This window comes from Dendrobates tinctorius, unplaced genomic scaffold, assembly GCF_039654945.1.
Source record: "Dendrobates tinctorius isolate UK_male_01 unplaced genomic scaffold, ASM3965494v1 ptg000151l, whole genome shotgun sequence".
NCBI classification, from domain to species: domain Eukaryota; kingdom Metazoa; phylum Chordata; class Amphibia; order Anura; family Dendrobatidae; genus Dendrobates; species Dendrobates tinctorius.
This window is the reverse complement of record NW_027361818.1, coordinates 2,210,001-2,235,845: the sequence shown is the minus strand read 5'-3', so window position 1 is coordinate 2,235,845 and position 25,845 is coordinate 2,210,001. Positions and strand designations below refer to the sequence as shown.

The window sequence follows — 25,845 nt, the reverse complement described above, 5'->3', positions numbered from 1 at the left end:
GACTGATGGCCGCTTATGTGCTCCACCACTCCGCTCATGGATTGATGGCCGCTCATGTGCTCTACTGCTCCGCTCATGGACTGATGGCCTCTCATTCACTCCACCACTTCGCTCTTGGACTGATGGCTGCTTATGTGCTCCACCACTCCGCTCATGGACTGATGGCCGCTTATGTGCTCCACCACTCCGCTCATGGACTGATGGCCGCTCATGCGCTCCACCACTTCGCTCATGGACTGATGGCCGCTTATGTGCTCCACCACTCCGCTCATGGACTGATGGCCGCTTATGTGCTCCACCACTCCGCTCATGGATTGATGGCCGCTCATGTGCTCTACTGCTCCGCTCATGGACTGATGGCCTCTCATTCACTCCACCACTTCGCTCTTGGACTGATGGCTGCTTATGTGCTCCACCACTCCGCTCATGGACTGATGGCCGCTTATGTGCTCCACCACTCCGCTCATGGACTGATGGCCGCTCATGCGCTCCACCACTTCGCTCATGGACTGATGGCCGCTTATGTGCTCCACCACTCCGCTCATGGACTGATGGCCGCTTATGTGCTCCACCACTCCGCTCATAGACTGATGGCCGCTCATGCGCTCCACCACTTCGCTCATGGACTGATGGCCGCTGATGTGCTCCACCACTCCGCTCATGGACTGATGGCCCCTGATGTGCTCCACCACTCCGCTCATGGACTGATGGCCCCTTATGTGCTCCCCCACTCCGCTCATGGACTGATGGCCGCTCATGCGCTCCACCACTCCACTCATGGACTGATGGCCACTTATGTGCTCCACCACTCCGCTCATGGACTGATGGCCGCTCATGCACTCCACCACTCCGCTCATGGATTGATGGCCGCTCATGTGCTCTACTGCTCCGCTCAGACCTCATCTGGAATACTGTGTCCAGTTTTGGGCGCCACATTTTAAGAAAGACATCAACAAACTGGAGCAAGTTCAGAAAAGAGCGACCAGAATGGTGACCGGTCTGCAAACCCTGTCTTATGAGGAAAGGTTGCAGGATTTGGGATTGTTTAGTTTGCAAAAGAGAAGACTGAGAGGAGACTTAATAGCTGTCTACAAATATCTAAAGGGCTGTCACATTGTAGAAGGATCAACTTTATTCTCATTTGCACAAGGAAAGACTAGAAGAAATGGGATGAAACTGAATGGGAGGAGACACAGATTAGATATTAGAAAAAACTTTTTGACAGAGTGATCAATGAGTGGAACAAGCTGCCACGAGAGGTGGTGAGTTCTCCTTCAATGGAAGTCTTCAAACAGAGGCTGGACAGACATCTGACTGGGATGATTTAGCGAATCCTGCTTTGAGCAGGTGGTTGGACCAGATGGCCCAGGAGGTCCCTTCCAACTCTACCATTCTATTCTATTCATGGACTGATGGCCGCTCGTGTTCTCCGCTCATGCCCTGTGTGACTGGCTGAAGAAACTGCAGGAATTAAACAATGGATACCTCTTTGGTTCTCGTGCTCGGCCGTGGGGTATCAAAGTCCATTCTCCCAGAGGATCATAGGTGTCTGAAGGGCTGGACCCCCACGTAACAACTTACTAAGATGGAAATAACCATTTGAAGCTTTATTTACATTAAATTGGAAAATCACTTTAAGGCTGTGTGCCCACGATGCGATTTTTAAGTGTTTTTGCAGCGATTTTCGGCGCGAAAACGCTGCGAAAACGTTTAAAAATCGTATACAGAACGCCCCCCATGCATTCCTATGGCATTCCGCACATGCTGTGCTAATGCTGCGCTTTTTTCCGCGGCGGAATCGCATCACGGAAAAAATCGCAGCATGCTCATTCTTTTGTGCGGAATCGCAAAGAATTGCCGAGATTCCGCACCCATAGGAATGCATGAGAATAGCTTACTTCCCGCATGTGGCTATGCCCACCATGCGGGAAGTTAAGCGTCTCATGTGCGGTTGGTACCCACGGTGTGGAGGAGAGGAGACTGTCCTCCAGGCCCTGGGTACCATATCCCTGTAAAAAAAAAGAATAAAATAAAAAATCGGGGTATTTTTACCTTCCGGCGTCCCGCGCTGCATTACCGGCCTAAGCGTTCCCAGTAATGCCTTGCGGCAAGGTCCTGTGATGACGTAGTCTCCCGAGATCGCTATAGTAACACGAGACCAACGTCATCACAGGTCTCGCAAGGCATTACTGGGAACGCTGAGGCCGGGAATGCAGCGCGGGACGTCGGAAGGTAAATATACCCTGATTTTTTTTATTATTTTTTACATTCTATCTTTTACTACTGATGCTGCATAGGCGGCCTCAATAGTAAAAACCTGGTCACACTTGTCAAACACTGTTTGATGAGTGTGAACAACCTGTCAATCACTTTCCAAGCGATGCTTCAAATCGCTTGGAAAGTGCTTGAATATCGCATGCGAAAATCGCGGTGAAATCGCGCGGAAAAAAACGCGTGATTTCTGGGAAGGAGTCCGGTTTTCAGTGTCCGGATTAAAACGCTACATGGGCACATAGCCTAAAATAGGAAATCCACCCATCAGTGACGTGACTAGTCTTGTTCTGGCTTCTTTGGGGCTCCTGAGGTGAGTAGTCCGCAGCGCTTACAGTTCAGTAACTGGTCCATATGGGCCAACTCCTCCCATGTGATCTGATGCTTGAAGCGGAGTTTCCACTGAATTTCCGCCTTGTTTTTGGTCCCCTCCGTCACTATAACGGCAGTGCGTTTCTCCACAGGAGCCCTCTCCGTACATCACGCAGATGGAGTCCTTACGGTGTCACCTGAAGACAATGCTCAGCCTGGGCAGCACTGGGATGTCACACGGTGAGTGAGACCGGACGGAGGGAAACCATGGGGGGATGGGCAGCTTCATCTCAGTCATCATTACCTCCTGTAGGTGAGGCCGCTGAAAAGAGACTGGAGCAGCAGAGCGACACCACGAGCGCCTTGCTCAGGTAAGGGTCATCCATGTGTGCGCAGCATGTAATCACGTTACAGCAGGTGCGGACACCGCCGGGCACCGCTTCTGCACTTTCACGTCACGGTTGGGCATATACTGTCCCCATATGGGCAGGACGCCCCTTTCTGTACAGCAGACTGGTGCTGTGCATCTGATACTGACCTGCGGATAACGTACCTCTCTGTTTCTCAGTGCCCATCTTGGCCAGGACCTCTCACCTCCCCTGTCTCTCGCGGGCTTGGAAGGGCTCTTTCCTCGATATTCCACCCTGTACAATGCCCCCTTACCCGACCTCCAACTGAGAGACGCCCTGGACAAAGAGACGGCACGACGCAAGGTAATGCCATCCATGGACCGCTCTGTGCGCCTCACTAATTTTCTCTCTTCCTTTCTTTGTGTGTTTTTTTTTTTTTGTTCATTCTGCACCTCTTTTTTCATTAGTGGTCTCGTTTTTTTTTTTTTTTTTTCCTCTCCCATCTTTCCCTTTTTTTTCTGCAATGGTCTCAATCCTTTCCTCTCTTTTTCTTCTTTCCTACATCACTCTTTTTTATTGACTTTCTCCCCTTACTTTATCTCTGTCTCCTTTTTTTTCCCATTAGCCGTCTTTCTCCTCAATCACTCATCATCAGTTACTGTGACTCCTCATCTCATCTCCAGCCTATGTCTGTGATTCCCCCGTCTCTTCACTTGCCTCTCTCTGTGATTCCCCCGTCTTTCTCCTGCCTCGCTCTCTGCCATTCCCTCGTATTTTCCACTACCTCGGTCTCTGTGATTCCCCCGTCTCTTCTCCTGCCTCGCTCTGTGATTCCCCCGTCTCTTCTCCTGCCTCGCTCTGTGATTCCCTCGTCTCTTTCCCTGCCTCACTCTGTGATTCCCCTGTCTCTTCCCCTGCCTTGCTCTCTGTGATTCCCCTGTCTCTTTCCCTGCCTCGCTCTGTGTGATTCCCCCGTCTCTTCTTGTCCCCCCCCCCCCCCCCCGATCTCCTCGGTCACTCCGTCATCTGTCATGACTGTGGATCAGCAGCTAAGCCTTTGTGTGATGTAATCCTGTTAGCCTGTCATGTGGTGGCCAGCTCATCTATCTCCTTGTTCCCTGATGTCCCTTCCCCCAATGTCAGTGTCTCTCTCCGCAGCACCTGGAGCGTCACATCCAGAACCTGCAGAGCGAGATGCTGGAGCTCCAGCAGGGGGCGTCCGTGATGCTGGCGGCCGACCGCAGGAAGGATTGTATGATCCAGCAGCTGGACCAGGTGACCTTCGTCATACCACTGCCTCCCACAGTGGGGCGTCCTCCACACACTAACACCTGCCGGTGTGCTCTGCTCCCACATGGCTGAGAGGTGTGGCAGGTATTGCACACTTGTCCTACCTGTTGGCTGTCTGGAGGTCACTACGCTTGCAGCATCTCTCAGCTCCTGAAGTGAAATGCACTGGACAATCCCTTTAAAACAATGGGAGGAGGTCCCCTCTTGTCAGTCCGCTTCATAAGGAAATGTGTGCTGGCAGAACAGTGAAGGAGAAATTCTTAGGTGACGGCGCCCTCCATATTACCTCTGCTGCATACGCCGGTCAGCCATAACCTTAAAAGGGATAGTCTAAAACTAGTGTTTGATGACTTATCCTTAAGTTAGGTGGCCGGGGATCTGTTTCTTGGCAGCCTCCGCTGATCGGCTGGATGTACACAGTGTAGTGGCCGTTCTCAGTACTGCAGCTCTGCTCCCATTCACTTTCCTGTGATCTACACTGCCTTACCCCAGAACGACCACATGTGTGGAGCCACAATGTTCTGGCTTCTTACACCCTTCACATCAGGCCGTCGGACTCCTACCAACCTGATCACTTATTTGAAGGATAGCTCATCGACTTCCAAGTTCTGCTTGATATCGTGTAGTTTCCACTCTGGCCCATGGAGGCATGGACCCCTGCACCCGATATGATCCCTGAAAGTGATTAAGCTTCAGATCTGTTAACCCTCTTGCTGTCCCGGGTTTATTTTTTGGACATCGTTCTGTCTAGTCCCAACAAGTGGGACGATGCGTTCTGGCTCCGGTTTCTGAACATGTACAAACCTTTGTGCCCTCAGACTCTGGCGCTGGTGGTCGGAGGTTGGAAGCAGCAGGAACATCAGAGAGAAGAGACCATGCGCAGACTCGGGCAGGAGAAGGAGGAGGCGGAACAGGCCCGTACCAGGGACCAAGAGGTGAGAAATCACACGGCCACCGAAGTTACCTAAACATGTGAACTTCGGTCACCTAGCAGGGAAGCGAGGGTCAACACAGAACTTGACTTAAAGGGCCATTTTTTTTCTCCTTTGTTTGGAAACGAGTCCCCTTTTCTCCTTGTCGCTATATCTCTGCCAAGACAAGTGAAATTCAAGTCTGTGGCACCGAAGAAGATGGCCCAGTGCCAACCTAATTGGAGTGGCAGATTCTAAATTCTCCGGGTCCACACTCTATTTTCCAGGGAAAAATTGGGGACACAAGTACCCCATTCTTATGATCAGCGGGACCCCTCACTGACCTAATGGTATGCCCGCATACAGTGGATACAGTTAGTCTGGAATGCGGCTAAAAGAATTCTTAGCTACCCCCTTATCTGAGAGTAGTGATCAAGGTTCCTTTTTTCTGTTCAGTGCCAGTCACTTCCGATGTCCCCTCACTCGACAGATCTTGGCACAAGTGGAGCAGCGTCTGGCCGAGGCCATGGAGTCGTTGGGTCGGGAGCAGGTTGCCGCCAAGGAGCAGCAGACAGAACTGCAGAGACAGGTGAGCGTTGCACTGCCGTTGTGCGAGCTCCATACCTGTGCTGGGCCTCTGCGCCTTTCTGATATGATGACGTCTTCTACAGGTCGAGGAGCAGAAGGCTCATGTGTCTCAGCTCCAGATAGAGCGGAAAGCGGAGGAGGAAGCGAGAGAGCAGGAAAGGCGAGAGCTGGAGACATTGCAGCAGCGAGCACAGGAGCAGCAGAGATCCTGGGAGCAGCGGGAGCTGGAGCTGCAGGAGGAGTGCAGACGAGTGCAGGACAGAGGAACGAGGGAGGTGGAGAAGGAAAAGGTAACCGCAAGGCTAAAAGGGCACAAATCCAGTGACCACTTCCCCAGATCCAACAGTTATTCTGTAAATCTGCCCTGATATAGGCTTCACATCTCCTAGAGGTGCTGCGCTCTGTCCCCTGCTGTTGCTCCCCTGCCACGACTTGGTCGAAGAGTGCCAGTGGGTTACTGTGGCAGTCATGGGGCGTGTGTATGAGTTTGTGGCTGCCCGTGGGCTTCATAAGAGGGGCATTTTGACTTCAAAGTACAATGGAAAACTATTGCAGAAAATAGAGCAAAATATTATTACAGCGCCATTTATTCCACGGCGCTTTACATGTGATATTAATTGATCCATCACAGTCCAGGTGCCCCTCTGCCGTCTAATAAATAGAAATCAAATGTAAAAAAAAGAAAGTTTTTTTGTTGCTGTTAATCTAAATGTTGTATTCCCTCCCCCTTCTGTTACTAAATCCGGAAAAGTGCATTCTAGGAAAATATAAAATGTATTAAATGCCTTAAAGAGAAAAGAAAAAAACAACCTCAACTCCAGAAGTGCAGTTTATTTAGTCGTCGCATCTTCCTAAAAAAAAAAAAAAAAATTTACAATGAAAAGTGATCAAACATTGATCGTCCCTCTTAAAACGAGCCCCCCCCCCCCTACGGCGAGGACATGACCTTTTGCAAGTTTTGACCTCCGGAAGAAAGGGAGAAAATGAACAAATTTGGCTGCAGCGAGAAGGAGTTGGACACATTTCAACTTGTCACTGAGATCTCTGTAGTGGAGGTCCGTGCCCTGCGGCCCTCGCTACTCACCAGAATGAGCCGCACAGTGCCCCCTATCTCTCCTGACCGGAATAGCTTTGAGATTCCTTGCCCGGCAGGCTTACCATTCCATCCACATAAGACAATGGCCAGGAGTCGGGTCATTTTTGTGATTGTCGCTGGTGGAATCGAGGTTGGTTCCTCCTCACGATATTTCCATCCATGATTCTCTCCCCTTTCTTCCTGCAGGCTTTCTCTCAACAGGAGACCCAAAAGTCTCAGCAGTTACAGCTGGCACTCGCCGCCCAACATGGAGAAGTCTTGCGTTTGGAGCGCGAGCTGCAAACATCTCACCGAGAGAGAGATACTCTGCAGATGGAGCTCAACTTGGAGAAGGTAACGACTCTCTGCAGTCTACCTCTCTGTCATTCTTCCCATTGGCTACATGACAAAAGCTTAAAGGGGGTTATTCTCGTGTTCATAAATGGGTATTATTGGATAGTGCTCATAAATACAAGCAACTTTGCCATTGACTGGCACTGCGAATGTTTAACAGTTCTTGAGATAGTGACACTTTTTTTGTCTCATTCCCTTGGAGACCGACCACCACTGCTAGACAGCAGAACACGCACAGTGCCTACAGGCTCTTTTGTATTGAGCTTGTAAGCACTGTTTAGAAGCTGGCTAGGATCGCCGGAGCAGGTTTCTTTCGAATCCCACTCTGCTTATAAGCTAGACAGCAGAGTTGGTCGTTCTCCTAGGTTGATCGGTCTCCTAACAACTGTAAAGTGTCTAGATTCTCAAAAAGTCCTGCAAATTTTAATAAACAGTAAATTGTAAATTTATCTCTGTTTACCAGCGCTATCCAAATGTGAAGGGGGGGGGGTGTTGACACTTTAACCCCTTTAACGCCCTTTACCCCCGAGGGTGATTTGCACGTTAATGACCAGGCTAATTTTTACAATTCTCGCCACTGTCCCTTTATGAGGTGGTAATAACCCTGGAACACTTCCATAGATCCCGGTGATTGTGACATTGTTTTTTTCATGACATATTGTACATCATGTTAGTGGTAAAATTTATTTGATAGGACTTGCGTTTATTTGTGAAAAAAATGGAAATTTGGCAAAAATTTTGCAATTTTCCAGCTTTTAATTTTTATGCCCTTAAATCACAGAGAGAGGTTACACAAAATAGTTAAATAACTTTTCCCACATGTTTACTTTACATCAGCACAATTTAGGAGCCATAATTTTTTACTTGGTTAGGAAATAATAAGGGTTAAAAGTTGACCAGCGATTTCTCATTATTTTCAACAAAATTTACAAAACAATTTTTTTTTTTAGGGACCATATCACATTTGAAGTCACTTTGAGGGGTCTATATGATAGAAAATACCCAAAAATGACCCCATTATAAAAACTGATGTACCTAAACAGTGAATATCCCCCACAAGTGACCCCATTTTGGAAACTAGACCCCTCTGGAAACTGATCTAGATGTGTGGTGAGCACATTGAACCCTCAGGTGCTTCACAGAAGTTTGTAACGTTGAGCCGTAAGGCTGAATTCACACGTAGCGTTTTTTTTGCATTTTCGCTGTGATTTTAAACGCGCGATTTTGCCGCGAAAACGCAAAAATACAACATCCCATGCATTCCTATGGGATTCCGCAATTCTGTGCTATTGCTGCGGATTTTCCCACGGTGGAATCGCATCGTGGTAAAATCCGCAAGATGCTAATTAATTTTGCGGAATTGCGGCGATCCCGCACCCATAGGAATGCATTGTTCTGCTTACTTTCCGCATGTGGCTGTGCACACCATGTAAAAAGTAAGTAGAACATTTGCGGATGGTACCCACGGTCCGGAGGAGAGGAGACTGTCCTCTGGGCTCTGGGTACCATATCCCTGTAAAAAATAGAATTAAAATAAAAAATATTGTTATTCTCACCTTCCGATAGCCGGCGCTCTTCTTCCCGCCTCCCTCCACGCTCCCGGCATCTTCCGGTCCCAGTAATCCTTTGCGAGAATGACCGCGATGATGTTGCGGTCTCGCGGTCATTCGCGATGACGTCGCGGGAGCGCGACGTCTCGCGGTCATTTGTGCAAAGGATTACTGGGACCGGAAGATGCCGGGAGCGTGGAGAGAGGCGGGAAGAAGAGCGCCGGCCATCGGAAGGTGAGTATATATATATATATATATATATATATATATATATATATATATATATATATATATATATATATATATATATATACACTCACTGGCCACTTTATTAGGTACACCATGCTAGTAAGGGGTTGGACCCCCTTTTGCCTTCAGAACTGCCTCAATTCTTCGTGGCAGAGATTCAACAAGGTGCTCAGAGATTTTGGACCATATTGACATGATGGCATCACACAGTTGGCGCAGATTTGTCGGCTGCACATCCCTGATGCGAATCTCCCGTTCCACCACATCCCAAAGATGCTCTATTGGATTGAGATCTGGTGACTGAGGAGGCCATTTGAGTACAGTAAACTCATTGTCATGTTCAAGAAACCAATCTGAGATGATTCGAGCTTTATGACATGGCGCATTATCCTGCTGAAAGTAGCCATCAGATGTTGGGTACATTGTGGTCATAAAGGGATGGACATGGTCAGCAACAATACTCAGGTAGGCTGTGGCGTTGCAACGATGCTCAATTGGTACCAAGGGGCCCAAAGAGTGCCCAGAAAAAATTCCCCACACCATGACACCACCACCACCAGCCTGAACCGTTGATACAAGGCAGGATGGATCCATGCTTTCATGTTGTTTACGCCAAATTCTGACCCTACCATCCGAATGTCGCAGCAGAAATCGAGACTCATCAGACCAGGCAACGTTTTTCCAATCTTCTACTGTCCAATTTCGATGAGCTTGTGCAAATTGTAGCCTCAGTTTCCTGTTCTTAGCTGAGAGGAGTGGTACCCAGTGTGGTCTTCTGCTGCTGTAGCCCATCTGCCTCAAAGTTCGACGCACTGTGCGTTCAGAGATGCTCTTCTGCCTACCTTGGTTGTAACGGGTGGCAATTTGAGTCACTGTTGCCTTTCTATCAGCTCGAACCAGTCTGCCCATTCTCCTCTGACCTCTGGCATCAACATGGCATTTCCGGCCACAGAACTGCCGCTCACTGGATTTTTTTTCTTTTTCGGACCATTCTCTGTAAACCCTAGAGATGGTTGTGCGTGAAAATCCCAGTAGATCAGCAGTTTCTGAAATTCTCAGACCAGCCCTTCTGGCACCAACAATCATGCCACGTTCAAAGGCACTCAAATCACCTTTCTTCCCCATACTGATGCTCGGTTTGAACTGCAGGAGATTGTCTTGACCATGTCTACATGCCTAAATGCACTGAGTTGCCGCCATGTGATTGGCTGATTAGAAATTAAGTCTTAACACACAGTTGGACAGGTGTACCTAATAAAGTGGCCAGTGAGTGTATATATATATATATATATATATATATATATTATATATTTATTTATTCATTTATTTTTTTTAATTATTTTTTACATCCTATCTTTTACTACTGATGCTGCATAGGCGGCCTCAATAGTAAAAAGTTGGTCACACTCGTCACACACTATGTTTGATGAGTGTGACCAACCTGTCAATCACTTTTCCAAGCAATGCTACAGATCACTTGGAAAACACTTGCATTCTTCTTACGCTTGCAAATCGCTAGTTTTTCTGCTGAAAAATTGCGGGAATTTAAAATGCGAGTTCCGCTACGTGTGAACTTGGCCTAAAAATAAAAAAATCTAATTTTCCCCACAAATATGTTTTTAGCACAAAATATTGCATGTTCATAAGTGTAACAGGAGAAATTGCACCATACAAATAGTTGTGCAATTTTGCCTGAGTACGCCGGTACCCCATATGTGGGGGAACCTTTGAGGCTCAGTGGAAATCTGAGAAGGGAAGAGGCACCATATTGGAGTTCAGCTTTTGCTGGAATGGTTTGAGGGTGCCATGTCACACTGGCAGAACCCCTGAGGTGCCAGAACAACAGAAATCATTTTACAAACTACACTGCCCAATGAATTCGTCTAGGGGTGCGGTGATCATATTGACACCACATGTGCCTCACAGAATTTTATACCACTGATCGGTAAAGAAAGAATAAATTACATTTTTACCACTGAACTTAGCCCCAAGTTTTTAATTTTTCTAAGGGCTAATAGGAATTTTTTTTTTTTTTTTCTACAACAAACCAATGTCCATTTTTTTCGTGAGTGCGCCAATACCCTACATGTACAAGGAACACCAGATTTTACTGTTATGGTTTGTAGGTTCCATGACCCACTGGGAGAGCCCATGAGGTGCCAGAACAGCAGAACCCCCATAAGTGACCCCATTTTAAACTAAACCTCTCAGTGAATTCTTCTAGGGGTGCAGTGATCATATTGACACCACGGGTGTCACAGAATGTTACTCCATTGGGCAGTGAAGAGGAAATAACTACATTTTTACCAAGAAAATTTAGTTTTAGCCCCAGATTTTACATTTTCACACAAGAAGTGGGTAAAAATGACACCATAAATTGTCCCACAATTTCTACTGAGCGTGGCAATACCCCATATGTGGCAGTACAGCGCTACTTAGCCATACGGGGAGACTCGGGGAGGAACGGTGCGCTATTTGCCTCCTGGAGCGCAGATGTTCCTGGAATAGGTCGAGGACTCCATATACAGAGCCCCTAATTGCTAGAAGAGCAGAATCCCCCCTCGAGTGACCCCATTTTGGAAACTGTACCCCTTGGGGAATTTATCTACAGGTGTATTGTTGATTTGGACTCCATGGATGTTTTCCAGAAGAAAGCAGCAATGAATGTTGCCGAGTGAAGATTGCAAACTGGCGTTGTAGTGACCAGTACATTGTAGTGACCAGTATGTTGCAATCATAAGTACGTTATGCCCAGCCCGTGCTACTGGAGGCATGCACTCGTACGTTCATCGCTTCAGAAATGTCAGCCCTCTGCCGGTTCCCGGAATGCTGCGATTGCGTTAGATCGCAGCATTTCGGGGGTCAGAGTTCCGGGAGCGGTGCATGACTGGATCAGCGACACCCGGCGGTGATTGCCCGTACACCACCCGTGTGCGCAGGCGATCAAAATGACGTAATAATCTTAACCCAGAAGGGGTTAAGAACGACTACTTTCGCCATTTCTCCTTATAGGCACGAAACGAGTCAGAGAAAGTGCGGATTGAAAGCGAGCACAAAATGAGGGTGGAAGAGGTGATGACGGAGAGACTGGGTGCGATTCAGGAAGAAAGCGCCCAACACTTGTGCACAGTTCGGGACCATCACAGGTAGGGAGCTGAAGGGCTATGAGTGTACAGACGGCAGCGCACACGCTGGAAGTGCTGCGGAGCGTCCATCCTGATTAATAGGCAGTAAATGAGGCTGTGTTATGCACCTTATTAGAGAACTTTTTTTTTTTTTTTTTTAATTTGTGCTTGTAAATTTGCACATGACTTTATCAATAAAGTTTTATCTTAGAGAAATTAAAACCTGACATGAAAATGAGGCAAAAAATGGGGAAAAAAACCCACTAGAAAAATCACAACCTAAAATGACTAATGGGTACAGAAAAGTAGCATGAAAAACGCACCATATATTCTTAGTGGGAACTTAGCCCTAGACTTACCGCGTCCTGAATGTTGTGTCCCAGGAAGCAGCTGCTGGAACTGACGTCCCAGCACGAGGCAGAACTGTGCCGCCAGATGTCCCAGTTCAAGGGCGAATTACAGGAGCGAGAGCAACGCCATCGAGACATCGTCGTGGACTTGGAGCTGAAGTGAGTCCCTCACCCGGCCACGTGCTGTCATGGCTGACATGTCGTTGTGTCAGGAATCGTGGCCATCTGATCCGTCTGTGTCCCTCTCCTCCTAACCGCTTTCTCCTACTTTTCTGCTTTTGCAGGTTTTTTGTTTGTTCTTCTCTTTTCAAGCTTTTTTTTTTTTTTTTTTTTTTGTTCCCTTAATGAGTTCTGGGTTTTCATTGTCTTTCGGATTATATTTTTACTGTGTTCAGTAATGTGGTTGTCCAGACCAGTACAATTACGGCGACACCAATCTTGTAAAGTGTTTTGTTTTTTTTTTGTTTTTTTTTATTAAAGGTTAAAAAAAAAAATCCAAATTTTGTAAAAAAAAAAAAAAAAATAATGAACACTGTAGCTTAGTTGTATGCCTTTCTTAAATGTTTCCGTCTGACATCGTGTGAGGGCTTTTTTTTACTTTTGCGATCCAAGGTGATGTTTTTATCGAGACCATTTTTGGGGAAGTGCGACGCTGCATCAGTTAAGGAGATACAAAAAACGACTTTTCTGTCGTTATGCTTCTTTTTTTTTTTTTAAACTAGAGAAAAAGGAGGATTTAGCCTTTTTTTTTTTATTATAGTTTTTTTTTCTTTTTTTTTTTTAGTCTATTTCTTGCTGCAGAATGAGCTTACCGGAAAAATCATCAGCGAACTCGTTCTAACTGGAGAGTTTATAACTCCTTTTATGTGCCCTTTTTTTTGTTCTCCTCCTCCCAGCTGATTTAATGCAACAGAACACAGTGCAGTAAAACAAACAGGGTCTGTAAAAAAACGAAAGGAGCCAAAAGTTTAAATGAAATCCAATTAAAAAAATTACTTATAGCCTAAAATAGATGCAATTAGGTTAAAAAAAATGATATATATATTTCCTCCCATTTTAAAGTTTTCTCTTTTGCAGGCTGTCTCGCTCAGAGGAACACTGCCAGGAACTGTCTCGGTCCCTTCGGCGGTTGGAGAGCGAGAGAGCAGACATGTTGTCGCAGCTTCAGGACGTTATGAAGAGTCACTGGAGTCAGACCTTACGAGTCCTTGCTGCCAAGGTCGGAGCCCGGAGCTGCTTACCTTTCTGACTCCTCATCTGAAGTACTCTGTGCTAGAGTTGAGCGACTTTGGTCGGATCGGGTTTCGTGAAACCCGAATGAAACAAAATAAGTTTCAGATGAAACTCGTCCGACTAGAGCAAAAAAAGTCGGAGTTTCGTCCGAAACCCGACCCCAATGCAAGTCAATGGGAAATAAAAGTCGGACGAAACTCCGACTTTTTTTTGCTCTAGTCGGACGAGTTTCATCTGAAACTTATTTTGTTTCATTCGGGTTTCACGAAACCCGATCCGACCAAAGTCGCTCAACTCTACTCTGTGCTGCTGTTCCCTCCACTGTGATGTGGAAATGTTTTAAGCTCCTAACAACACAGTATTTGAAGCAATAACGCTCTATTTTCATCACCCACGTAGGTTCCTTCTGAGAGCTCCACCACTGCCGGATTCCACCAACAGACCGAGACCTCTGACCAGTGGACGTCCCAGCTACCAAGAGAAGTCGTCTATGGGGAGGAAACCAGCGTCCCTGCAAGACGAGGGATAGTCGAGGCTGACAACCTTCCGGGGATCGGCAATCTGCACCTGAAAGACAGTACTGACTCAAGGAAAGAGACTCATGGACACTTTCAGAGGGGCGGAAGCCAACCTTTAGAGGATAGTCATGGAGGCAGACGAGTTGGCGACAGATTTCTTACAGACAGCAGAGGCTCTGACTTGATTCACTTCAATCGAATTATGGATGAGAAAAGCCAAAGCTTGATCAAGCTAAGTTCTGTAAATGGAACAAGTCAGAGATTTCTGGGAGACGGAGCACATGTGGGTAACGATACCGGACTGAGCGTTACTCAGTCAGACAGCCATGTTGGGCATTTGGGCAACGCTCCAGGAACCCCGGGTACTACCAGTCTGTTTAGGACCAAGGACCTCCACACACTTCAGGACATTCTGGCCAGTTATACAATAGGTAAATATATTGCTGGCCAGTCAGTGGAGGATAAGAGCCAATGTTTTACCTACCCAGAGATGACCAGCCTCAGTAAGCAAAGCAAGAATACCAGCGATAATGCGGTCACAGGAAGCGTGATTCTTACACAGAGAGATAGCCGTAGCCGTCTAGTAGATGACATCCATCAGTCATTGACACAAGGGAACCAACATATCCCATCTTCAGAAAAAAACACATTCAGCCAGTATAAAAGTTCGGGAGCTTATTCTTTTACTACTAATCATAAGCAGCCTCAAAGTACTGTACAGATCCATCACCACATGAAAGAAGACTCTGCTCCCACCACCCCAGGGGTCAGTAACCATTTGAGGGAAGCTAGTAACCCCACTGTTCACCCTAGCCTGGATCAGGCTCCGATAACTGTTCCTAACTTCAGTCCTATATCCAAGATGACTATCCAAGGAAACGGCCGCGAGATTAGAATCCCTGCTACGTATCGAGAACGCCAAGATAGTAGTCACCAGCCAAGTAACAGAGTCTGTGACCCAGAAGAAAGCTTCTACCCAATGCAGATGGAGGAACTGAGCCACAGCTTCAGTAGCTATCATGGATTTTTTCCTCTGGAACCTCACCCAGATGGCACAATGACTACAACAGGTGAGTGTGATCTCCAGGGATGGCTCCAGGTAAGGGTAGGTGGGAGGTTAGTTATGTCATTGCATTGGCTATGGATAGGTTACGTTCTTTGTGATGTCATTAGTCTCACAAGGGTGAATAGGCTACTTTGTCTGTGATATCATCAGTCTCCCTTGAAGGATTTCAGGTGACATTCAGTGGTTCGTGGAGACCTTTTTCGTGAAGATTTTTGGCGGCGTTGTACGTTGTGCTTCCCTTTTTCTCCCTTTACAAGACAGAGTATTGCGCACGTCTGTCCAGTAGACTTTACATATGTTCTACTTTTTATCCTGCAGACAAGTTATTTTGGTGGGACATAACTTTAGATATTTTTTTCTAAATGTAATTATCAAATGTAATCATATAATAGTGTTAACCACTTAATGCCACAGCGATTTGTGGCATGAAGTGGTAACAGCCGGTCAGACAGCTGCGGTTTCCACACTGTTAAAAGACAGCGTGCACACTCAGCTGTGATCAGAGGTATAAAGTTTATTTCTGGTCACTGGTGTCAGCTGATGAAACTACTGCTCCCGTCAGCCGACGCCTGTTCCCGCTAATAACAGTGAGAGCAGGAGCGGCAGTTTGGAGTATTCATCACTCTGCACCTGCCCTGTAAATATATAATAAAAATTAAAAAAAAAACAAAAAAAAACAGCTTTGGTTCCCCTGTATTTTTGATAACCAGCCAGGCAAAACTCTCAGCTTGGGGCTGCAAAGCTCAGCTGTAAGTTTCAGCAGCGAATAGAGGGTTCCCCACGCTTTTTAAAAAAACATATTTAAATAGATAATTAAAAAAACAACGTGAGGTCCCCCCCCTCATTTTTGACAACCAGCCTTATGGATATTGCCCCCCCTCCAGCCTAAAAATAGCAGCCCGCAGCTGCCCAGAAAATGCACATCAATTCTGGTGCTTTGCCCAGCTCTTCCCACTTTCCTTGTAGTGGTGGCAAGTGGGGTTCATATTTGTGGGTTGATGTCACTTTTGTTGTTAGGTGACATGAAGCCCAAGGATTACTAATGGAGAAGCCTCTATAAGACCCCTATCCATTTCTAATCCTATAGTTACATGGTAAATAAAGACACAGTCAGAATAGTCATTTATTTGAAATAACACAGAACACGCTTATTTTTCTATTTAAAGATAACAAGCACAGTTTTACTCACCTAACACATATTCCACCGAAGCCCTCGTTCTCCTGTAATAAAGCTAAAATGAAAAAACAACAATGTCCCTCATCTGACGGTCGTTCTGTCTCATGCCTTGATCCATGTCTGGGGAATAAACAGAATTCAACCTTGACGGTGCCAAGATGCGTCCGTCCATTCTGAGAACCACTCATGAATGAGCTGCTGTGAGCGCAGCATCAGTGACTAGCGGTGAAGTCATTGAGGTTACTGCCGGTCACTGAGGATGCGTTCTTTGCCTGGCTGAACTGTGGTAACCTCTGTGAGATCCCCACTAGCACCGTGAGAAAGTCTTACTGTGCAGAGGCGAGTTCATCCCAGTTCACCGGGAGAATTTCACTGTGGTGAATTTGAACTGCGGTGATCACAGCTGCACACTCACAGAACTGCGGTTGTCTAACCGGCGGTGATGATTTTACTGCCGATCAGAAACATGACAGCGTGACAAACACCTGGTGTTTGGGGGGGCCGAATCTGAACAGTAAGATGGACTTCCTGGTGAAGTCCGTTTCGGTGTCCGTGCCCGAACAGTATGAGTTGGATACGAACGCCAAACTTTACTGTTTGGGTTTGCCCATCTCTAGCTGTTCTACATCTGTCATCTGCCTGGTATGAGATTATTATTATTAGCTCCTCCTGAGCCCGCTCAATACATGAGAACCTGACATAGGGCGTTCTATTACATCTTGCGTTCAGATCGTATGATGCCATCTGAACGGCATGGCTGTGATTACACTTTTAATTTTATGTTGGTGGCGCTGCAAAGGAAATTGAATATTGTTGCCTATTTAGAACTCAAATTACAGCCCATCATATGGGTTTCCAGGAGTGTGTCACAGTGCGAGGAGATAAACACTGTCCAAAGTATAGAGAACACTTTAAAGGGGTTGTCCGTGCTTTTCACATAATGTCAGTACATATCTGGGCAGCAGAATGGTGACAATAAGTAATTTACCTTCTGTCACCAGTTTGCAGGGTTTTCTAGATATCACTCTCTTGCTTCTGACCGGAACGTCCAAGGGGGGGGGGTGTTCTGGCATCGAAATGAGAACTGGTCGTTTCCTCCTACTCTACTAAAAACCTGCCCTCTATAGCAACAGGCCCTCCCCGTCCACATGAACAAGCCCTCCTCTCACAGTAACAAATCCTCCCCCTCTAGCAGCCTCACTGCAGAGAGCAGAACCACCCAGCTGCTCCTCCCCAGACACAACGCTGAACAGTGATCTATGGAAAGTGAAACTGCTGAGGAGGCAAAATCGTCCTGTATTCTGGGCCACTCCATGATTACAATACATAACTCATTATCAGTGATTCCTTCCCTCAGTGTCCCAGGCTGCTGGCAGCAGTGAGAACAGACTGTGTGATGGCCAGTGATGGGGGTCTGCAGCTTCTAATCTGCACAGGGGATGGCAGTCACTGATGTAATCTGTTGTGTGACAAAGCCTCTGCTGTGTGAATGAGACAGCTCTGTGTCCCTGATGTCTTCACACAGCAGCAGATTTGGTGCAGTGTATGTGTGAGCATGTCTATTTGATATACAGCCTGCAGCAGCCATCTATTGTGTATACAGCCTGCAGCAGCCATCTATTGTGTATACAGCCTGCAGCGGCCATCTATTGTGTATACAGCCTGCAGCGGCCATCTATTGTGTATACAGCCTGCAGCAGCCATCTATTGTGTATACAGCCTGCAGCAGCTATCTATTGTGTATACAGCCTGCAGCAGCTATCTATTGTGTATACAGCCTGCAGCAGCTATCTATTGTGTATACAGCCTGCAGCAGCCATCTATTGTGTATACAGCCTGCAGCGGCCATCTATTGTGTATACAGCCTGCAGCAGCCATCTATTGTGTATACAGCCTGCAGCAGCCATCTATTGTGTATACAGCCTGCAGCGGCTATCTATTGTGTATACAGCCTGCAGCGGCCATCTATTGTGTATACAGCCTGCAGCGGCCATCTATTGTGTGTACAGCCTGCAGCGGCCATCTATTGTGTGTACAGCCTGCAGCGGCCATCTATTGTGTGTACAGCCTGCAGCGGCCATCTATTGTGTGTACAGCCTGCAGCGGCCATCTATTGTGTGTACAGCCTGCAGCGGCCATCTATTGTGTATACAGCCTGCAGCGGCCATCTATTGTGTATACAGCCTGCAGCGGCCATCTATTGTGTGTACAGCCTGCAGCGGCCATCTATTGTGTGTACAGCCTGCAGCGGCCATCTATTGTGTATACAGCCTGCAGCGGCCATCTATTGTGTATACAGCCTGCAGCGGCCATCTATTGTGTGTACAGCCTGCAGCGGCCATCTATTGTGTGTACAGCCTGCAGCGGCCATCTATTGTGTGTACAGCCTGCAGCGGCCATCTATTGTGTGTACAGCCTGCAGCGGCCATCTATTGTGTATACAGCCTGCAGCGGCCATCTATTGTGTGTACAGCCTGCAGCGGCCATCTATTGTGTATACAGCCTGCAGCGGCCATCTATTGTGTATACAGCCTGCAGCGGCCATCTATTGTGTTTACAGCCTGCAGCGGCCATCTATTGTGTGTACAGCCTGCAGCGGCCATCTATTGTGTATACAGCCTGCAGCGGCCATCTATTGTGTGTACAGCCTGCAGCGGCCATCTATTGTGTATACAGCCTGCAGCGGCCATCTATTGTGTGTACAGCCTGCAGCGGCCATCTATTGTGTATACAGCCTGCAGCGGCCATCTATTGTGTATACAGCCTGCAGCGGCCATCTATTGTGTATACAGCCTGCAGCGGCCATCTATTGTGTGTACAGCCTGCAGCGGCCATCTATTGTGTATACAGCCTGCAGCGGCCATCTATTGTGTATACAGCCTGCAGCGGCCATCTATTGTGTATACAGCCTGCAGCAGCCATCTATTGTGTATACAGCCTGCAGCGGCCATCTATTGTGTATACAGCCTGCAGCAGCCATCTATTGTGTGTACAGCCTGCAGCGGCCATCTATTGTGTATACAGCCTGCAGCAGCCATCTATTGTGTATACAGCCTGCAGCAGCCATCTATTGTGTGTACAGCCTGCAGCGGCCATCTATTGTGTGTACAGCCTGCAGCGGCCATCTATTGTGTATACAGCCTGCAGCGGCCATCTATTGTGTATACAGCCTGCAGCAGCCATCTATTGTGTGTACAGCCTGCAGCAGCCATCTATTGTGTGTACAGCCTGCAGCAGCCATCTATTGTGTGTACAGCCTGCAGCGGCCATCTATTGTGTGTACAGCCAGCAACAATCTATATTGTGTGTGTGTATATGTAATATATATATATTAGCTGAAGAGCCCGGCGCTGCCCGGGCATAGTAACTAACTGTGGTTAGTTATAACAAATTATAATTATCCTCCATCCCATGCCCATATACCCATCATAAATATCCACCATCCCATAGTCCCGTGCCCATATACCCGTCATACATATCCTCCATCCCATAGTCCCGTGCCCATATACCCATCATACATATCCACCATCCCATAGTCCCGTGCCCATATACCCATCATAAATATCCTCCATCCCATAGTCCCGTGCCCATATACCCATCATAAATATCCACCATCCCATAGTCCCGTGCCCATATACCCATCATACATAGCCACCATCCCATAGTCCCGTGCCCATATACCCATCATAAATATCCTCCATCCCATAGTCCCGTGCCCATATACCCATCATAAATATCCACCATCCCATAGTCCCGTGCCCATATACCCATCATACATATCCACCATCCCATAGTCCCGTGCCCATATACCCGTCATACATATCCTCCATCCCATAGTCCCGTGCCCATATACCCGTCACACATATTCTCCATCCCATAGTCCCGTGCCCATATACCCGTCATACATATCCGCCATCCCATAGTCCCGTGCCCATATACCCGTCACACATATTCTCCATCCCATAGTCCCGTGCCCATATACCCATCATACATATCCACCATCCCATAGTCCCGTGCCCATATACCCGTCATACATATCCTCCATCCCATAGTCCCGTGCCCATATACCCGTCACACATATTCTCCATCCCATAGTCCCGTGCCCATATACCCGTCATACATATCCTCCATCCCATAGTCCCGTGCCCATATACCCGTCACACATATTCTCCATCCCATAGGCCCGTGCCCATATACCCGTCATACATGTCCAGTGCCCATATGCCCATCACACATCCTCCATCCCATAGTCAACCATTATGACATGATAATGAGGGGCGGGGCTTGGCGCGCACACACTGTTTCCCCATTATGTAGACAGGGGCAAAATTGTTTGGTGAATTGGAACGCGCAGGGTTAAAATTTCGCCTCACAACATAGCTTAGGACGCTTTCGGGGTCCAGAAGTGTGACTGTGCCAAATTTTGTGGCTGTGGCTGTAGCTGCGACGGTGCGGATGCCAATCCCGGGGACGGACACACATACATACACACTTTGAGCTTTATATATTAGATATTATGCTGGAATGGAGGCAGAGCTGGAGTGGAGGATGGGCGGCATCTCCAGGGGACCCGAATATGTTGTCAGTAAGGGACCCTGAAATTTCGAGTGTCAGCCCTGCAGGGATGAGAGCATTGATGGAAGAAGACATCAAGGTGGAGAGAGCACAGAGGGGAGAAGACGGCACAGGAAGAAGAGAGAGCGGACAGGGTGAAAGACAGCTCCACAGAGCTCACCCCATCGTGACATCACTGCCCTCCTGATGCAATAGCATCGGGCCCACATCTAGTATATATATTATACACATATATCTACTGTAGACTTGCATTAGGTGCTATATATAGTTTTCATTATACAATTATCTACAAGGAGTATGGCATGGAACATGTAATGGCCCTATCTATTACCATTGTGGATGTGATGTAGATTGTGCTGCTTTCACAAATACAGGATCACTGCGGTGTTCTTTCCAATGCTGGAATGATGATAAAGATGAGTGCTGGTGCAGTTTACTGACAACCAATGAGTGGGTGGTGCTGGTCACTGGAGCTTGGTGGGAGCTTCACACATACACTGCACCAAATATACACAATAGATGGCCGCTGCAGGCTGTATACACAATAGATGGCCGCTGCAGGCTGTACACACAATAGATGGCCGCTGCAGGCTGTACACACAATAGATGGCCGCTGCAGGCTGTATACACAATAGATGGCCGCTGCAGGCTGTACACACAATAGATGGCCGCTGCAGGCTGTATACACAATAGATGGCCGCTGCAGGCTGTATACACAATAGATGGCCGCTGCAGGCTGTACACACAATAGATGGCTGCTGCAGGCTGTACACACAATAGATGGCTGCTGCAGGCTGTATACACAATAGATGGCCGCTGCAGGCTGTATACACAATAGATGGCCGCTGCAGGCTGTACACACAATAGATGGCTGCTGCAGGCTGTACACACAATAGATGGCCGCTGCAGGCTGTATACACAATAGATGGCCGCTGCAGGCTGTATACACAATAGATGGCCGCTGCAGGCTGTATACACAATAGATGGCCGCTGCAGGCTGTACACACAATAGATGGCTGCTGCAGGCTGTACACACAATAGATGGCCGCTGCAGGCTGTATACACAATAGATGGCCGCTGCAGGCTGTATACACAATAGATGGCCGCTGCAGGCTGTATACACAATAGATGGCCGCTGCAGGCTGTATACACAATAGATGGCCGCTGCAGGCTGTATACACAATAGATGGCCGCTGCAGGCTGTATACACAATAGATGGCCGCTGCAGGCTGTATACACAATAGATGGCTGCTGCAGGCTGTATACACAATAGATGGCTGCTGCAGGCTGTATACACAATAGATGGCCGCTGCAGGCTGTATACACAATAGATGGCTGCTGCAGGCTGTATACACAATAGATGGCTGCTGCAGGCTGTATACACAATAGATGGCCGCTGCAGGCTGTATACACAATAGATGGCCGCTGCAGGCTGTATACACAATAGATGGCCGCTGCAGGCTGTATACACAATAGATGGCCGCTGCAGGCTGTATACACAATACATTGGCCGCTGCAGGCTGTACACACAATAGATGGCCGCTGCAGGCTGTACACACAATAGATGGCCGCTGCAGGCTGTACACACAATAGATGGCCGCTGCAGGCTGTATACACAATAGATGGCCGCTGCAGGCTGTATACACAATAGATGGCCGCTGCAGGCTGTATACACAATAGATGGCCGCTGCAGGCTGTATACACAATAGATGGCCGCTGCAGGCTGTATACACAATAGATGGCCGCTGCAGGCTGTATACACAATAGATGGCCGCTGCAGGCTGTATACACAATAGATGGCCGCTGCAGGCTGTATACACAATAGATGGCCGCTGCAGACTGTATACACAATAGATGGCCGCTGCAGGCTGTACACACAATAGATGGCCGCTGCAGGCTGTACACACAATAGATGGCCGCTGCAGGCTGTATACACAATAGATGGCCGCTGCAGGCTGTATACACAATAGATGGCCGCTGCAGGCTGTATACACAATAGATGGCCGCTGCAGGCTGTATACACAATAGATGGCCGCTGCAGGCTGTATATACAATAGATGGCCGCTGCAGGCTGTATACACAATAGATGGCCGCTGCAGGCTGTATACACAATAGATGGCCGCTGCAGACTGTATACACAATAGATGGCCGCTGCAGGCTGTACACACAATAGATGGCTGCTGCAGGCTGTGTATCAAATAGACATGCTCACACATACACTGCACCAAATCTGCTGCTGTGTGAAGACATCAGGGACACAGCTGTCTCATTCACACAGCAGAAGCTTTGTCACACAACAGATTACATCAGTGACTGCCATCCCCAGATTAGAAGCTGCAGACCCCCATCACTGGCCATCACACAGTCTGTTCTCACTGCTGGCAGCAGCCTGGGACACTGAGGGAAGGAATCACTGATAATGAGTTATGTATTGTAATCATGGAGTGGCCCAGAATACAGGACGATTTTGCCTTCTAAGCAGTTTCACTTTCCATAGATCACTGTTCAGCGTGTGTCTGGGGGAGGAGCAGCTGGGTGGTCTGCTCTCTGCACTGAGGCTGCTAGAGGGGGAGGATTTGTTACTGTGTGAGGAGGGCTTGTTCATGTGGATGTGGAGGGCCTTTTACTGTGGAGGGTGGGGTTGTTGTTATAGAGGGCAGGTTTTTAGCAGAGTAGGAGGAAACGACCAGTTCTCATTTCGATGCCAGAACCCCCCCCCCCTTGGACGTTCTGCTCAGAAGCAAGAGAGTGATATCTAGAAAACCCTGCAAACTGGTGACAGAAGGTAAATTACTTATTGTCACCATTCTGCAGCCCAGATATGTACTGATATTATGTGAAAAGCCCGGACAACCCCTTTAAGCATTGCTGTCCCAGAGATTCAACGCCACAATAACATTCATACAAGGGTTTTCGTTTTGCGCTAAACATTATGTAAGTCCATATTTACCAGGTTGCTCTTTATCTTTCTCAGATATTTTTCATTTATTTTGTGTAGGTAAAGTTGTGATTTATGACTACAGCAGGGCTACTGTACCTGCAGGGAGTCTGAGGTTGTCTGAGACACGCCTCCTTCCTCATGATTCGTTAAGGCAGCTGCTTTCTCCCTCCCACCTGTAATTCCGCCTCTCCTGATTGGCTCCTGGGTATAAATATGAATCACAATTTTTTTCTTTTCTATTTAACCTTTCTAAAATTATAGTGGTAAAAAGGGCCGTCAGGACCTCTCCTCCCCCCACCGGCCACCCTATACATGCATCTGCCCTGCTAATTCAGTGCTATATCACATCACAGTCCTCGCCAGGAGACATGCTTCCAGGTTTCGGGGCATAGAAAATCCAGGCTAAGCAGAGAGAGGATTTACTAGGGGGATGAAAATGCAACAGAGAAGCCACACTTTACTTGTCCTGGAGGACTGACATTTACGCTTTCCCCTTTTTGCCTTCTGGATTTTGTAGTGAAAATATTTGTGTCATCAACCACTTAAGGACTGTCTACAATTTAATCGGCAAGAATTGTGTGCTTATGTGTGTGTGTGTATATGTGTATGTGTGTGTGTGTGTGTGTGTGTGTGTGTGTGTGTATGTATATATATATATATATATATATATATATATATATATATACACAGTGGGGCAAAAAAGTATTGAGTCAGTCAGCAATAGTGCAAGTTCCACCACTTAAAAAGATGAGAGGCGTCTGTAATTTACATCATAGGTAGACCTCAACTATGGGAGACAAACTGAGAAAAAAAAATCCAGAAAATCACATTGTCTGTTTTTTTTTTCCTTTTATTTGCATATTATGGTGGAAAATAAGTATTTGGTCAGAAACAAAATTTCATCTCAATACTTTGTGATATATCCTTTGTTGGCAATGACAGAGGTCAAACGTTTTCTGTAAGTCTTCACAAGTTGCCACACACTGTTGTTGGTATGTTGGCCCATTCCTCCATGCAGATCTCCTCTAGAGCAGTGATGTTTTTGGCTTTTCGCTTGGCAACACAGACTTTCAACTCCCTCCAAAGGTTTTCTATAGGGTTGAGATCTGGAGACTGGCTAGCCCACTCCAGGACCTTGAAATGCTTCTTACGAAGCCACTCCTTCGTTGCCCTGGCGGTGTGCTTTGGATCATTGTCATGTTGAAAGATCCAGCCACGTTTCATCATCAATGCCCTTGCTGATGGAAGGAGGTTTGCACTCAAAATCTCACAATACATTGCCCCATTCATTCTTTCATGTACCCGGATCAGTCGTCCTGGCCCCTTTGCAGAGAAACAGCCCCAAAGCATGATGTTTCCACCACCATGCTTTACAGTAGGTATGGTGTTTGATGGATGCAACTCAGTATTCTTTTTCCTCCAAACACGACAAGTTGTGTTTCTACCAAACAGTTCCAGTTTGGTTTCATCAGACCATAGGACATTCTCCCAAAACTCCTCTGGATCATCCAAATGCTCTTTAGCAAACTTCAGACGGGCCCGGACATGTACAGGCTTAAGCAGTGGGACACGTCTGGCACTGCAGGATCTGAGTCCATGGTGGCGTAGTGTGTTACTTATGGTAGGCCTTGTTACATTGGTCCCAGCTCTCTGCAGTTCATTCACTAGGTCCCCCCGCGTGGTTCTGGGATTTTTGCTCACCGTTCTTGTGATCATTCTGACCCCACGGGGTGGGATTTTGCGTGGAGCACCAGATCGAGGGAGATTATCAGTGGTCTTGTATGTCTTCCATTTTCTAATTATTGCTCCCACAGTTGATTTCTTCACTCCAAGCTGGTTGGCTATTGCAGATTCAGTCTTCCCAGCCTGGTGCAGGGCTACAATTTTGTTTCTGTGTCCTTTGACAGCTC

General features: G+C 47.3%; 1 protein-coding gene across 2 annotated transcripts in view; it reads left to right on the top strand.

The window, feature by feature from the left end:
• Positions 1 to 25,845, top strand: part of CNTROB (centrobin, centriole duplication and spindle assembly protein) — a 45,269-nt gene that overhangs the window by 4,258 nt on the left and 15,166 nt on the right. The window contains exons 3-14 of one of the 2 annotated variants that reach the window (XM_073547014.1): positions 2,736 to 2,823; positions 2,897 to 2,954; positions 3,152 to 3,296; positions 4,077 to 4,208; positions 5,042 to 5,158; positions 5,625 to 5,723; positions 5,806 to 6,012; positions 7,005 to 7,151; positions 11,963 to 12,096; positions 12,459 to 12,584; positions 13,503 to 13,644; positions 14,058 to 15,246. In XM_073547014.1, the coding sequence (XP_073403115.1) occupies positions 2,736 to 2,823; positions 2,897 to 2,954; positions 3,152 to 3,296; positions 4,077 to 4,208; positions 5,042 to 5,158; positions 5,625 to 5,723; positions 5,806 to 6,012; positions 7,005 to 7,151; positions 11,963 to 12,096; positions 12,459 to 12,584; positions 13,503 to 13,644; positions 14,058 to 15,246 (2,584 nt within the window). The remainder of the gene's footprint in view (positions 1 to 2,735; positions 2,824 to 2,896; positions 2,955 to 3,151; positions 3,297 to 4,076; positions 4,209 to 5,041; positions 5,159 to 5,624; positions 5,724 to 5,805; positions 6,013 to 7,004; positions 7,152 to 11,962; positions 12,097 to 12,458; positions 12,585 to 13,502; positions 13,645 to 14,057; positions 15,247 to 25,845) is intronic. The other variant, XM_073547015.1, reaches the window with a different exon arrangement.